General features: G+C 47.2%; 1 protein-coding gene across 1 annotated transcript in view; it reads left to right on the top strand.

The window, feature by feature from the left end:
* ENTREP1 (endosomal transmembrane epsin interactor 1) overlaps nucleotides 1-7,180 on the top strand; it is an 88,030-nt gene extending 80,850 nt beyond the window's left edge. The window contains exons 7-9 of the mRNA XM_023730622.1: nucleotides 111-263; nucleotides 2,712-3,004; nucleotides 6,977-7,180. Of these exons, the coding sequence (XP_023586390.1) occupies nucleotides 111-263; nucleotides 2,712-3,004; nucleotides 6,977-7,180 (650 nt within the window). The remainder of the gene's footprint in view (nucleotides 1-110; nucleotides 264-2,711; nucleotides 3,005-6,976) is intronic.
* Nucleotides 7,181-15,785: the final 8,605 nt, after the last annotated feature.

Below are 15,785 nucleotides of genomic sequence, written 5' to 3' on the forward strand. Positions count from 1 at the left end.
TGACTATGCTCTTCCAATTGTGCTGTTATGCTCACTTAAGATGAAGGCTTACAAAACAAAATAGTTTCTCATTTATATGTTTCTCCTCTTTAATAAAAAAAAAAAATCAGGTGGGGAGATTCCTAACACACCTGGAGAAGAAAGCCCGTCTGTGTCAACCCCCAACTCAAGCCGGATGCATCCTGCAAGAAGCCGGAGACCCTTCCAGCCCCTCAGGACAAGATCAAAGAGCGACCCTGTCCTCCATCATTCCTCGGAGACAGGTGATGTCATCCCCCAAGCTCTTCCCTGAGACCTGCACTTGTTCCCCTAAAGGGGCCACGTGAGAGCAGGTGGCTCTGGCCAGCCCCAAACCAGTTGCTGTCAAGTCCATTCTGACTCATGGCAACCCCCTGTGTTGCAGAGTAGAACTGTACTCCATAGAGTTTTCAAGGCTATGACCTTTTGGAAGCAGATGGCGAGGCCTTTCTTCTGAGGCACCTCTGGGTGGTTTTGAACTGCCGACTTTTCGGTTAGTAGTCGAGCGCTTAATTTGCGTCACCCAGGGATTCCCTGGCCAGCCCGAGGCTCTGCGTTTTAAGAGGTATCTTGAAGGAGGTTAAGAGGTCTTGGATAGTCTTGGGAAAATAAGATAGTCTGCATGATATTCTACGTGCACATTAGGAATATAAGTCTGCCACATCCTTTAAGGCGGTTGTTTTTTTTTTAAAATCATTGTCATCAAAAGCACTTGGTTGCATATGCTACTGTGCTAGGGCCCACATGAGGAAACTTATAGGAATCTAGTTCTCAGTTTCCATCCTGTGGGAATAAAATTCTCTCTGAAGGAAAAAGTCAAGGGGTGCCTTTTAAAAATCCCCTTTTCTATAATTTGATATTTGTTATCTTTTTACTGTGAATGAATAGATGGAATGATTCAATCTGACCTCATTTTAAGAACTTTAGATAGAGAGAAACACATGCTCACATACTTCACCTCTCTCCCTCTCTGGTTTGAGTGCATGTGTATATAGATTTTTTTTTTTAATAATTTGGGATTTACAAATAACATTGAGTCTTTTTTCTGAATATATATGAATGCCTGAACATCTTACAAATATCTTTTCAGTGTAGAAAATTATAAACAAGAGAGACTATAAAGGAAGAATCTGTAATCCTGTGAGCATGGGCTTCTTTTTGTGAAACCATTCTAACAGGTGGCCTATGATTTCCCAAAACTCTGTCCAAATAAGACTTTGCAAACCCTCTAACCCTCCTCTCTCCCGGGTCCTGGCTTGTGCCCTTGCTGTCTCTGACAGCGTGTGTTGTTTGCCACAGCTCTGGACTGACCGTGTGCGAGCCACAGAGAAAACTTCTCTTGTCTGTACGGCAGCCTCAGTGGGACCCCACCGCCCGGGACTGAGTCTAACACCTCTGCTACCCCAGCAGGCCCAGCAGCCAGGCCTCTCAGATTCCTGAGGCCCTTGGTCACCACGGGTCTCCTAAACCCTACCTAGCAAGTGGAGGACTCAAGCTGGCCACCTGCTGGTTCCAATGGGAACTTAGTTCTCTGCACAGTTTAGGGAGATCTTTCTGGAACCTTCTCATTCTGGAGTGCTGCAGGGGCAAGGACGACATGGTACCTGTTTGAACCCTCCACTTTGGAAGGGACCAGTTTGCCTTCACATGAATGAGCGTAGGCCCTGACTCTGTCCTCACAGGGGTGTCTTTGGCAAGTGTTTCCGAAAGACTCTGGTTCTCGGTGACATGCTCCTGGTTTAGAGCTCCTCGTGCCTGCCTTTCTCCAGAAGAAAAGGAGTGCTCCCCTTTCTCCACCTGGTCTCCCACTTCCTGCTTCATCTCTTCCTTCAATATATAAGTTCCTGTTTCTCGGGCCTTTACAGACTGAAGTCACCAGTGTTGTGTACACTGAAGGCCACGGGCTGGTCTGTGGACACACGGAGAACAGGCCTGAGTTTCTCTAACCCACTTCATGGTGCGGTAACGTTCTGCCGGTCCTTAACACAAGTGCTGACACCAGTGGCCATGGACATTAGAGCCTGCGGGGTTAGAGAGGTGGATTTCCCAGGCCCTCTGCTGACTTCTGCAATGACGTTTAATGTTTCTGCGCCCAATTTCTCTTTGTGTAATAGTCAGTCGTAGATCTCCCTCACGGCCGTGAATTGAGCACCGATAATATAAGTCAGTAAAACGCGCTTGAGGATGTTTAGGACAAAGGTATGGTCAAAGTGAACAGAGCATTGTTTCCATATCACGAATCTTGTCTTCCTGCAGTCCTTTCCTCTCTTTAAGCAGCTCCTTCATCCTCCCCCCCTGAACATTCTTTCATTGGTCAACCACGTTTCTCTGCTTGCCCCCACCCATCCCCACCTATTTGCCATTACCCGTGACATTGTTGCTCTGTTGTAATTTGCATCTGGATGCTCTTCTCTCTCATCTCTCCTTACTTTGGGGACAGTGTTTTATGTGATACAATAAACTTTTAGGGGACACGTCCTACTGGAACGACATTTCAGGAAATAAGCTTGTGTCATAGTTCACAGTTTTCTTTTTGTATTTTCCTTCTGCGAAATGAAAAGTGAGATGTGCATGGCCGCTGGCATTTGTCAGATGCTTTCCGCGCTGAGTGTGGTGGCCTGTGTTGTTTTGGGTAGAGGTGTGTGTTCAGGGGGCTTGGCCAATGGGTAATTGTCGTTTGTCTCTGCCTGCAGCCGCCCCCGTGCTGAGCTGTGAAGCGGCAACGCAGACGGAAGGAAGACTGGATCTGGCTGCAGTGACTTTGAGGAGAGGCTTGAGATCGAGAGCTTTGCGATCCAGACCGCGGTCTTTAATAGATTACAAATCCTACATAGACACCAAACTGCTGGTGGCGAGGTTCCTGGAGCAGTCCTCCTGCAGTATGACCCCAGACATCCATGAACTGGTAGAAAACATTAAGTCTGTTTTGAAGTCTGACGAGGAGCACATGGAGGAAGCTATCACAAGTGCCAGTTTCCTAGAAGAGGTAGTTTTATTATTAATATCAGCCCTGAATCAGATAACGCATTTCCATAGCAGCTTCAGCTGCTTCTCCGATTTCCTGTCCAAGGCAGAGTAAGTTCATGGTCATGATCTCAAGGGAAATGGGGTTAGGAGGTCAGGGAGTGGGAGAGAGGAAGCCGAGAGCTTTCCTTTTGGGTGTGTGACTTCCCTGCAGCATTCCTGGATCAAGGCGAGTGAAACCAATTATTCTGGGTTGTTGGAAGTATGCCTGGGAAAAGAAAGGTGCACCTTGGGAATAAAAGCAAAGGATACGGATGATGTGGAGCACATTCAGAAAAAAAAAAAAAAGTTTTCCTAAATAGAAGGTTCCCCTTGAGATAACATGTTTTTTTCCAGCCCTTTGAAAATGAATGACATTTATGATTTCAATATTGGCAAGATTCTGAGAGCTCTTCACATGCCTGTGAAATGTTTGGCCAAATAAGTCAGTCAGTAGGACTTGGAGGAATAAATACCTTTTCCTTTCCCTAAGTAAAAATTTCAAGGCAATCCCCTAAACCGAAGCCACCCAGTGAAAAAGTAAAATCAGGCGTGTGCCATAATCCATTTGGACTTCAGATGTCTCGCCTTTAAAGCAAAGGGCTGGACTAGGTCGTCTCTACACCTGTGTCTGAATGAATGACCTTTCCTTCTGATGAGAACCGGGGGATAGGTCACAGCTTTAATTTAAAAACACCAGTTACCTTCGAGTCAACTCTGACTCATGGCGACCCCATGTGTGTCAGAGTGGAACTGTGCTCCGTAGCGTTTTCAGTGGCTGATTTTTTGGAAGTAGATTGCCAGGTCTTTCTTCTGAGGTGCCTCCAGATGGACTGGAACCTCCAGCGTTTTGTTTAGCAGCCGAGAGCATTAACTGTTTGCACCACCCAGGGACTCTCAGCTTTAATTACCCACCTCTTTTTAAAACCTCTTTTTAAAACTGTTATCTTTTAGGTGCTGACTCGATTTTTACAAGTGTGTGGGGTGGATGTCAGAGACATCAGTGCACAAGGGCACACAGGTGCTGCTTGGCACTGGGCCTGCAGGGATATTAAGCGCCCAATGAAGACTTCTTGAGTTGGGTTGGGCTAATTCTCAGGGTAATTACCAGCTCCAGGATCCTAGGTAAATTTTTAAGGCAGATTGAATAAATCCACTTTGCAATTTCCTTTCTGTTCCCTTTTCCACCTCCTGGCCTCTTGTTACAGAAGCCAGAAGGCAAATTCTCTCCCTGTCCCAAGGTATCCAAGGGAGGAGAGGAATGATCTGATTACTCACATGAAGAGGTACATGGACCACAGATCCTCTTGCTGTCTGCTTTTGAAAAGAGTGGTCCACCAAGGTCTTGAGTCAGTCTCCAGTTAGTAGCCTGTGTACAGGAGACATGTATGTCATCCTTGTGTCCCTGGCCTATACCAGATGTCATTCCATACCTCCTTCCCTCTGTCCAGCCTCACTAAACCAGTTGCCATCAAGTCAATTTTGACTCATGGTGACCTCATGTGTGTCAGAGTAGAACTGTGCTCCATAGGGTTTTCAGTAGCCAATTTTTCAGAAGTAGGTGGCCAGACCTTTCTTCTTAGGTGCCTCTGAGTGGACTAAAACCTTCAGTCTTTGGGTTAGCAGCCAAGAGCATCAACCTTTTGCACCACCCAGGGACCCATCTAGCCCCAGTAGCCTGATAAACAGGAGCAAACATTTGGAGCCACTTCTCTAAGGCTACCAAGCTCTGAGGCCACCACCAGGCAGTTGGTCTTGACCTTCTGCAAAGTCTTTGTCTTAGTTTCTTAGGGCTGCTGTAACAAAATACCACAGAGTGGTGGCTTTAAAGAAGAGAAATTTGTGGTCTCATAGTTCTGGAGGCTAGAAGTCCAAATCAGGGCATTGGCTCTAGGAGAGGGTCCCTCTTCGTCGGTAGCGTTGGGCTTTCCTTGGCTTGTAGAGGCTTCCTCACATGGTCTCTCCCCCTGTGTGTCTCTCTCCATGTCTGTTTACCCTTTTCATAAGACACCACTCAGAAGGGATTCGGTTTAGGACCCACCCTACTATGGCATGACCTCATTAACATATCCAAAAAAACCCTTATTTCCAAACAGGGTCACATTCACAGGTACGGGGTTAAGATTTCAACACATGTTTTTGGGAGACATAACTGAATCCCTAACAGTCTTGCTTCCTGAAAAATAGCTCTGGGGAAGAACAACAAGCATTTACAGTTCAACAGATGTATCAGTAGAAACGTTTGCTAGGCCAGATAAAAGTTCAGGTCCTGGGATTGTTGAGACGGATTCTGGATTGTCTACTGGGGCCTTCCAGGACTGCACTTCAGCGCAAGGTTTACGTTCTGACCTTCTCAGAGTTCTTCATAACGTCACGGCCCCTTTCTAGGCAGGAGGAAGCAGGGACAATGGGAAGGGGACATTTTATCTCTGACCCTACCCAGCTTTGCACATTTTCACTTTTCTCTATTACTAGAATGAGTTTTTAGATCCATTTTAATTTTTACCAATATTGAAACCACTTGTCCTAACTTACCAGGTAACAGTCAACTTTTATGAATGTTGGTATTTTCTTCTTAATCAGGAGACAAGGGCAAGCCTTAAATAACAGATGGAATAACAGTGTTAGCAAAATTTAACGCCCCATCTCGTTTGAGAATAAATCTTTCATGACCTTAAAAGCTCAGAATGGTACAAACAAAACAGAAAGTCATCAGAAGGATTGTTCTCTGATGTCCGGTGGTAATCAAGTACCTGAGTTTGTTTCCAGTGTACTAACGGTGTCATAAGTTGGTTAAGCACGCGCCTGCTAACCCAAAGGTTGGTGGTTCAAACTCACCTAGTGGCTCTGTGGGAGAAGGATTCCAACTCATAGTAACCCTAGAGGCAGAGGTGTAACTAACGTATGGTAGGTAGGGTGTTTGCCCCGGGCGCCGCTCGAGGAGGGGTGCTAATGAATAACTTCTGTTGGCTAGCGAAGTTTCCATCGACAGCTGTGAGAGATCATTCAGCAATTTAAAACTAATTGCCATAGGTGCTATTTTCATAGATAGGCCCCTGCCTATAGGACAGAGTAGAACTGCCCCCAAAGGGTTTCCAATGCTGTCATCCTTATGGAAGCAGACTGCTATCTCTTTCTCCCATGGAGCAGCTGCTGGGTTCGAACCACCAACCTGGGCTCCTTACCTGGTTACAATCCCAGACCAGCAGTTCTCAAACTTTAAAATGCATCAGAATCACCCGGGGTTCTTATTAAAAATATGAGTGCTCCAGACCCAGTCCCACTCCAGACTCACAGCGTCAGGATTGCTGTGGGTGGGAGCTGGGGACCACGTTTCTGACAAGACTCCTTGGTAATGTGCAGACCCCAGTGAGAATCACTGGCTTAGCCCACAGGGAAATTGAAAATAAAGGATGAGAAGAATGCTAAATATAAGCAGGAAATTACAATAGTCGAATTAGTTAAATCTGGCAGGTCTACAGTTGAAACAGTAAAGTTTGGGAAATTCTAGAACAGTGATGTCTTCCTGCTTTTCTCTGATCCTCCTATTCTTAGGGACTCCCCGGGTGGTGCAAGTAGTTAACGCACTTGCTTCTAGTCAAGAAGTTGGAGGTTCGAATCCACCCAGAAGCACCTCGGAAGAAAGGCCTGGCGATCTACTGAAAACTGTGCCATTGAAAACCCTGTGAAGTACAGTTCTACTCTGATGCACATGGGGTCCTTATGAGTCAGAATCGACTTGATGGCAACTGGTTTGTTGTTTTTTTTTTTCATTTACTATTCTTAGGGACTTCTTAAAACTATCTCTGGAATTCTAAGTGGCTTCCACTTTGGGAAATCGTCCTTTTTTCTTTCCCAAAGCAACTAAACTGTAAGATACATGGATAGATATAGGAAGCAGGTCAAAGTATTTTTGTGAAGCTTGACCTCTCCTCACCCCCTTGTTCTCCCAAAGATAATGGCTCCGCTGCAGCCCAGCACTGCCAGGGCCCACACGCTGCCTTCGAGGAGACAGCCTGGCCTGCTGCACCTGCAGAGCTGCGGAGACCTGAGCACCTTCGCCCCTGCAGGGAGGCCAAGAGCCAAGAGGAGGCCCCGGCAAGCAGAGGCTGAACGGCCCCACAGCCTCATCGGTGTCATCCGAGAGACCGTCCTGTGAACCTGCAGGGCCAGGTTCTCCATCCACCTGCGGAGCAGAGAAGGAGGAGGAAAGATGGGCCCTGGAAGGAAAAGCCACTCCAATGGGGAAGAATCCCCCTCAAGTGTTCCTTACCACGCAGCTTCATGACTGGGAGTTGGGGGGGCCTTTCGAGAACTCCTAAAAAAGGGTACACTCCAGAGAACATTTGTTCCCGCTCTTGGGCTCACAATTTTGCTGACCGAGGGCATTCAAGGGTGAATGTGTGGGTTCTTCCAGATCCATTTGGTATTTGGAGGCATTTTGTTGGAGGCTGTGAGGCAGGAATTTCTCCTTCCTCTGCTGGTCTTGCAGTGTTCTTGAGGGCCCCGTGCCTGCTGTGGGCCAAAACTGGGGCTAATGATTCTTTGCCCACTTCAGCTGTCACGTCCGTCTGTGTTGCCGAGTTCTTCCCCTCACTGGAAGGACAAATCTGTTGGGCTGCTATTTATAGCTGCCTGCCGCCTTTCAGTGCTCAGTGAGAGCAGCTGGCACGGAAACAGGATGAGTAACCCCCATGTGGCTGAAGTAGTCAAGCCGCATTTTAGGTCGCCCTCAAATCACACTGTTTAGGAAAAACAGGAAACTTTGTAAGTGACAAATTTTAATGAAAGACAGTTAGGGAAGAGAAATATTGTTGATTCCATTTACTTGTGCTTGCAAAACTAGAGATAGCTAAGGCAGAACTGAGAATAAAAATGTTTACTTTGGACCTCTGGGCTCAGTGTGCGACCTTTGTTTATGTGTAGGTGGCCAGGCCTTACCTTACGCAGGGTTCGGAACTTAGAATATCTTATCTCAGGAAAGCAGTGGTGGTCAGGTTCCCAGGCAGGCCCACCAAAAAATAAAATAAACAGCTGCCATTGAGTCAGCTCACAACTCATAGTGACCCCATGTGTGTCATAGTAGAACTGTGCTCCAGTGGGTTTTCAGTGGCTGATTTTTCAGAAGTAGATCACCAGGCCTTTCTTCTGAGGTGCCTGTGGGTAACTCTAACCTTCAACCTTTTAGTTAGCAGGCAAGCATGTTAACCATTCGCATCACCCAGGGACTCCAAACCAGTGGCCATGGAGTCAGTTCTGACTCATGGTGACCCAATGTGTGTCAGAGTAGAATTGTGCTTCATAGAGTTTTCAATGGCTGATTTTTTGGAAGTAGAGCACCAGGCCTTTCTTCTGAGGCACTTCTGGGTGGACTCGAACCTCCAAACTTTCAGTTATCAGTTGAGCACGTTAACCATTTGTACCCCCCAGGGACTCCGACAGTCTGACAAAAACAGTTTAATCTACAAAGTACCTGACCCCATGGATAAGAATACTCTTTCATTCATTTAGCAAGTGCCTGGCTGAATGGCTTCATGAGTCCCATGAAGACGAAATCAATTAAGTAATTACAGGTTGGGGATTAGTGCTAAAAAGGAAAGGGTTGGTTAGGGAAAGCTTCTTTGAGGAAATGACATTTGAGCTGGAACTTGACTTTGAGGGTACAGGAAGGGTACCCCAGGCAGAGGTGGAGGCCATGCAAGGGCCTGGGCACTAGAGGGCGCTGTGGCACAACCCAGCAAGTGAGGGAAACGGTGGGAAGGAACCTCAAAGGCTGGATTTTATGCTAAAAATTGTATGGCATTGCGGAGTTTCCAAGGGAAGAGTGACAGACTTAGTTTACATTTTAAAAAGATCATTAGTCTGCATGGAGAGTAGTTTAGATAAGGATATGAGTGGAAGTGAGGAGCTGAATAAAGAGGCTCCCCAGTAAGAGGAACCCTGGTCCTTGTTGGGCTCTACCTGTGTGCCAGGTAATGTGCCAAGGGCTCTACAGGTGTTCTTTCATTTCATCCTCATAACAGCCTGTGAGGTGGGAGCTGTTATTATCCCCGTTTTACAGATGAGTATAAAGTGAGGTTCATGAACTGCCCAAGGCTGCTCAGAAGGTAAGTGGCAGAGTTGACATTTACGCCCAAGCAGTCTGACTCTGGAAACCACTCTGTTCCCCCACATCCCAAAGAGGAGCAGGTTGCCGTTCCATGTTTCTGTGAGAAAACGGTTATAATAGTTCTAGCTTGACTCATGGGTGCACAGACTCCTCCGGCCCCAAGCCAAGGAACCAGAGGGAACTGGGGTGGGCTCTGTGGAGGGGGTGAGAGGAGGGAAAAAGTATTTGGAGGCACAGAGCTGGGCTGAAAGTGGGGTGTGGAAACAGATCTGGGGATCGGGGAGGCATGGGGGATGGAGACTGGGCTGGGGTCTAGCCGGCTTTCCCGGGACAAGCTGTGTTTGTGGAGGAGGTTTGCAGGGGCTTCCCTGAATGGTATTTTCTCCATCTGCATCCAGCCACAGGCACGCCATCTGGGCCCACGACCTTTTCATTTCTCTAGAAGGCATTGCCACCAACTGGGTAGCTGCTCACTGGGGACTGGCTCACTTCCCTGGGGCAAGCCCCTGTCCTTTTTTGAGGATCTCCACTGTGTCACAAGCCTCGTGCCTCGTCCAGGCTCCCTGACACTCCCTAGACTACCCACATTTTATTTTTTTATTTTATTGTTGTACTTTAAGTGGAAGTTTACAATTCAGGTTAGTCTCTCATACGAAAATTTATACATACATTGTTATGTGACCCTAATTGATCTCCCTATACTGTGACAGCACACTCCTCTCCACCCTGGATTTCCCATGTCCATTCAACCAGCTCCTGACCCTCTATGCCTTCTCGTCGCACCTCTGGACAGAAGCTCCCCATTTAGTCTCATGTATCCACTTGAACTAAGAAGCACACTCTTGACGAGTATCATTTTATGTCCCATAAGCCAGTCTAATCTTTGTCTGAAGAGTCGGCCTTGGAAATGATTTTAGTTCTGGGTTAACAGAGAGTCTGGGGGCCATGCTTTCTGGGGTTCCTCCAGTCTCAATCAGACCATTAAGTCTGGTCTTTTTACTAGAATTTGAGTTCTGCACCTTGCCTTTCTCCTGCTCCATCAGGGACTCTCTGTTGTGTTCCCTGTCAGGGCGGTCATTGGTAGTAGCTGGGCACCATCTAGTTCTTCTGGTCTCAGGCTGATGCAGTCTTTGGTTTATGTGGCCCTTTCTAGACCACCCACATTAACCAGTAACCAGTTGCTGTTGAATTGACTAAAACTCATGGCAACCCCACGTGTGTCAGAATAGAACTGTGCTCCACAGAGTTTTCAATGGCTAATTTTTCTGAAGTAGATCACCAGGCATCTCTTTCAAGACACCTCTGGGTAGACTCGAACCTCCAACCTTTCAGTTAGCAGCTGAGTGTGTTGATCATTGGCACCACCCAGGGACTCCAGACTGCCCACAGAGTCTAGTCTAATTGCTTTCCTCCTTTTCCTTTCCAGCTGCTTACTTGCTCCAAACCCAGTTTCTGTTGTTTGCCTGATGGGTCTGGCTGGAATCCCTGCTGAGAATTTGCATTTCTAACAAGTTCCCAGATTCTGATTCAGTATATCTGGGGTGGAAATCCAAATTCTCAGCAGATGTTCAAAACAGTTCAAAGCCCTGGGCCAGGCCTTTCTTGCCTTTCCGGGCTTCTGTTTTCTTCCCACCCAGGAAGACATTTTCTTCCAGCTGCATCCCTTTCCACTGCCCGCCACCTCCTTCCCCCTTACCACTCACCTCCAGCTGCCATCGCAGACATCACTCCGTACCTGGAAGGCCCAGGGCAGACAGGTAGGGAGCCACACGTTGTGGATAGTCTCTGGCTTTCAGCCATGGGGGAACAGTTGGAGAGATGACTTTAGCCATCCCAGGAAAGAGAAATTGCCAGCAGCAACCAGACGAGAACCCCTCCTCAACAAAAAACAAAAAACAAAAAAACAAAACCCAAACCCGTTGCCACTGAGTAGATTCCAACTCATAGCAACCCTATAGGACAGAGTAGAATTGCCCCACAGGGTTTCCAGGGAGCACCTGGTGGATTCGAACTGCTGACTTTTTGGTTAGCAGTCAAGCTCTTAACCACTGTGTCACTAGGGCTCCAAAAAGGGGGCATAAAACCTGTGAACATCACAGGATTTATGGAGGAGGAAGTGGGGACCTGTCCCAGCCTTCTTGAATGTACCCTGCAGCCTGGGGACTGTCATGTACTTCCAGGATCTGAAGGTGCTGGTGAAGTCAGAATACTGAGTTCTGCCTTGTTCTTCAGATTTCAAGGAATATTTAAGTACATATTATGGTATATTGACTTTGGGACGGAACTTAGAAATCATGTGAGTCACCTCCTTGTTAGTTCATCTGGGTAGTAATATACTTTAAAATGTTGTTGTTGTGTGCCTTTGAGTTGATTCTGACTCTTAGCAACCCTGTATGATAGAGTAGAACTGCCCCATAGGGTTTCCTAGGCTGAAATCTTTACAGGAGCGGATTGCCAGGTCTTTTCTCCTGCGGAGCCGCTGGGTGGGTTAGAACTGCCGAACTTTCGGTTAGCAGTAGAGCACTTAACCGTAGCACCACCAGAGCTCCTTGCTTTAAAATGCTTAAGCATTAATTGTACGATCTATGTGTGCTGGTGTTAACTTAGCTACATGGAGAGAGCAGCTGTTTTGCATTTGGTTATCAATATGACACCAAAGGGTTGATTGATGAGCATGAGCCGTGTTCACTGGTGATATACGCGATGGTCAAGATGTAGGGCTGGCTAGAAAGGCTGGTGCAGTCATCTCTGCCTGCACCAATGCAGCATAGGAAATCTAGTGACCATGAGACCCTGTCACAGCGTGGGACGAGGACACAGGCTCCTTCAGAATGCTACGGCTCTGCCTCAACTTTTCAAGCAGGCTGCGAGTCTCAGGACAGACCGCTGGATTTTCTCAAGCATATAAAACTCTTCTCTGCAGACTTGCTAATGAGTGTTTGTGTCTGACAGGCAGAACTGCTCCAAGACTTGCTTTCGTGAACTTCCCACCTGGTGGTGAGGTTTCGGGGAGGGGTTGTTTGGCCCCTAATTGCCTGAGGCTGCCCATATTTACCAAGATAATCGGGCATTTACTGAATGGCCAAATGGGCCAGGTGTGATCACTCTGCCCCTCAGTTTGCAGATGAGGAAACTGAGGCTTGGAGTCCAGAGCAGAGCAGGTGTGGAGACCAGCTGTTCAGCTCCTAGACCAGAATTGTCAGTCCAGCTCAGAGCTTCTCTTAACTATTTGGGAGGGAGGAGCAGTTTTTCCCCTCAATCTGTCACGGACCAAATACTTTTGAAAAAAATACAATAAACTGACTTACTAGGAAGATGAAGTGATAATAAAAAAAACATACAAAATACAACCCCCCTTTGTAATTATTGGAAACCCTGGTGGCATAGTGGTTAAGAGTTCTGCTGTTAACCAAAAGGTCAGCAGTTTGAATCCACCAGGCACTCCTTGGAAACCCTACAGGGCAATTCTACTCTATCCTATAGGGTCGTTATGAGTCAGAATTGACTCCATGGCAAGGAGTTTGGTTTTTTTAATTATTATATTCAACAGTCATAAAAGCGCTCTATCAAGTTAACATTTCAAAACACTTATTCTCATTTTCTGAACTTACTCTCATCAGGGACCAGGAACAAAGTTTCTGGCCCAGGTTCACGGTACACACTTCAGGTAGCACTGATCTGGGTGCCCATGCTAGCCTGCATCTCCGTTTCATTTGAGCCTGTCTGTATAGTAGGCTCTGGGGACAGTGATGAAGAGGACACGGAGGAGGAGGAAGAGGGTGGGCGGGCACTGTTCCCTCTGGGCATGCGTCTGTGAGGCCGCCTAGGGCCAAGGCTCACACTCAGAGAGGCCCAAGCCGCAGAGGTCGAAGGCTTTGGCAAGTCTGTCAGGAGTAAGAAGAACTAGCAGTGGAAAGAGTCAGCTGCTGGCGGGCCTCCAAGCTGAGAGGAATTCTAGCAGCAGAACAAAAGAGCACATCTCATCTCTCCTCAGGCACAAAGAAGGGGTGAAGGAAACGGGCCCAACAAGGCCCCCTTGTTTCTGTAGTGGTCCCCTTGGGGTTGGCCATATTTCTTCCAGTTCTCTCTCCTGGCAGAAGCATTCATCCAACGAGAATTTATTGAGCTCCAGAGTTCCAGGCAGCGGGCCAGGTGCCGAGGAGAGGACGCTGAGCACGAAAGGGGGACTGGCAATGCAGAGTTACCTCCGCCTTAGCTGCTGCTGAATGAACTGTTCTCCGCCTGAGGGGCCGGAGGGGCTGAGTGCTCTTTTGATTGTCTTTTGAGACTAGCCGGCCTGGGTCTTATTTACCCAGGGGCTGGTTTGAAGTGATTTCTCATCCCTGATAGTGAAACAGGTCCTGGGCACTGATGCGCCAGGGTGACTCTTAGAGGTGGATCTGCTTGTGGACAAAGACGTTTCGCCATCTTAGGAGTCTGGAGAGCAACTCCTCTTCTCAGTGTGCCCCTCGCCTAGGCCTGTCACATTTCGATGGTTTTGACCAGGGGAAAGACACAATCTGTCCATGTTAATAAGTTGCTCTGACCACTGAAGAGGGTGGGTGTGGGGCAAGGGAGGAAACAGGAGACCAATTAGGAGTCGGCTGCAATAGTCCAGGTGAGAGATGATGATGATGGTTCTAAGGAGGGTGCAGTGGAGGTCATGAGCCAAAAAACAAAACCAACCAAGTTGATTCTGACTCCTAGTGAGTCTGTGGGACAGAGCAGAACTGCCCCCATAGAGTTTCCAAGGCTGTAAATCTTTCTGGAAGCAGACTGCCACGTCTTTCTTCTGCAGAGCTACCGGTGGGCTCAAACCACCTACCTTTCAGTTGGCAGTCAAGTACTTAACCACTGCACCACCAGGGATCCTTGTGAGGTCATGAGACATGGTCCAGTTCAGATGTGGCTCCTGCCAAACCACTTATGTCCAGTAGGTGGTGCTGCTGACTTCAAGACAATCAAGTTACTAACACCTTTTAAGTTTCTAGCCATTTGGTGACCATTCTTATGTATTGTTGTTGCTATTAATTGCCATTGAGTTGATTCCTACTCGTGGAGACCCCATGTGTTACAGAGTAGAACTGCGCTCCGTAGGGTTTTCTGGGCTGTAATCTTAATGGAAGCAGATTGACGGGCCTTTTCTTCTGAGGCACCGCTGGGTGGGTTCAAGCTGCCAACCTTTAGGATAGGAGTGGCACACAAACTGTTTGTAGATACCGTGTGCCAGGCACTACGTTAGGGTAATGCTAGGGGTAAAGAAGTGAGCAGGACAGACACAGTCCCCGCCCATATGGCACTCACAGTATAGCTGGGAAGAGAGGCAGGTTAAAGATGCATTACAGTACAGTGTGCTAGATGCTGTTAAAAGTACTAGAGGCATCCTGGAAGCAGTGAGCAATTCATTCTGAAAAGGGGCATGGAAATTTGAACAGGCTTTCCCCAGGCAGGAATGGAGTGGCAGAAGTTAGAGGCATGCAGACGGGAAGAGCTGTGTTTGGTGAACAGCCAGCGTCCAATGAAGAGCTGCAGAAGACCAGGCAGGACAAGAGCGTTAGAACCAGGCCTGGAGAGACCCTGGAGTGCTGTGTTAAGGAGATTGGACTTTATTCTGTAGACACACAGGGAACCCCTGAAGGAGCCCAGTGGCTGCATGGAGGATGGTTGGAGTGGGGAAAAACTGGAAATATGGGCTCCTGTTGAGATGTTAAGGAGCCCTGGTGGTGCAGTGGTTAAGCGCCTGCTGCTGAACGATGGGTCAGTGGTTTGAACCCGCCAGCCCCTCCACTGGAGAAAGATGCAGCAGTCTGTTTCCATAAAGATTGCAGCCTTGGAAACCCTTTGGGGCAGTTCTACTCTGTCCTATAGGGTCACTATAAGTCGGAATCGACTCTACGGCAATGGTTTGGTTGAGATGTTAAGGTCCCTGGGTGGTGCAAATGGTTTGTGCTCAACTACTAACGTAAAGGTTGGCGGTTCAAACCCACCCAGCAGCTGTGGAAGAAAGGTCTGGTGATCTATTTCTGTAAAGATTACAGCCAAGAAAACCCTATGAAGCAGTTCTACTCTGTAACACGTGGGATCCCCATGAGTCAGAATTGACTTGACGCCAACGAATTTAAATTTTTTTGGTTGTGATATTATTGCTATTACTATCAGGAAAGGTTCAGGGTTTAAGAATGAGGATATTAATCAGAGCACAGTTTAAAATAGCAAAAAAAAAAAAAAAAAAAAAAAAAACCTCACAGGGAGGCCTAATATCCAGCAAGAGGACGCATTAAAAAAAAATGTGTATTTATATGATAGAATAATATATTGCCACTAGAAACATTTTCAAAGCATTCTTAATGACCTGGAGAAGAGTTTGCTACATAATGGTAGATGAAAGAAGCAGAATCTAGGCCATATAGCACGACACACAGTAACACAGGGTCCAAAAGGAAACGTACCCAAAGGCTCACTGTGATTGTCTCTGGGTACTGAGCTCGTGCATGATTGTCATTTTCTTTCTTTGCTGCTTTTGTAAATTTTTGAAATTTCCCGCAGATATGTCCATTACTTTTGAATTCAAAAAATCAAGTATAAAGATTAAAGATTGATTTAAAATCGAGGTTTGCCCGTTGTAATTGAGCAGGGTGGCCTCAGGAGCCTGATT

The sequence above is a fragment of the Trichechus manatus genome, unplaced genomic scaffold (assembly GCF_000243295.1).
Source record: "Trichechus manatus latirostris isolate Lorelei unplaced genomic scaffold, TriManLat1.0 scaffold00038, whole genome shotgun sequence".
Classification (NCBI taxonomy): Eukaryota; Metazoa; Chordata; class Mammalia; order Sirenia; family Trichechidae; genus Trichechus; species Trichechus manatus.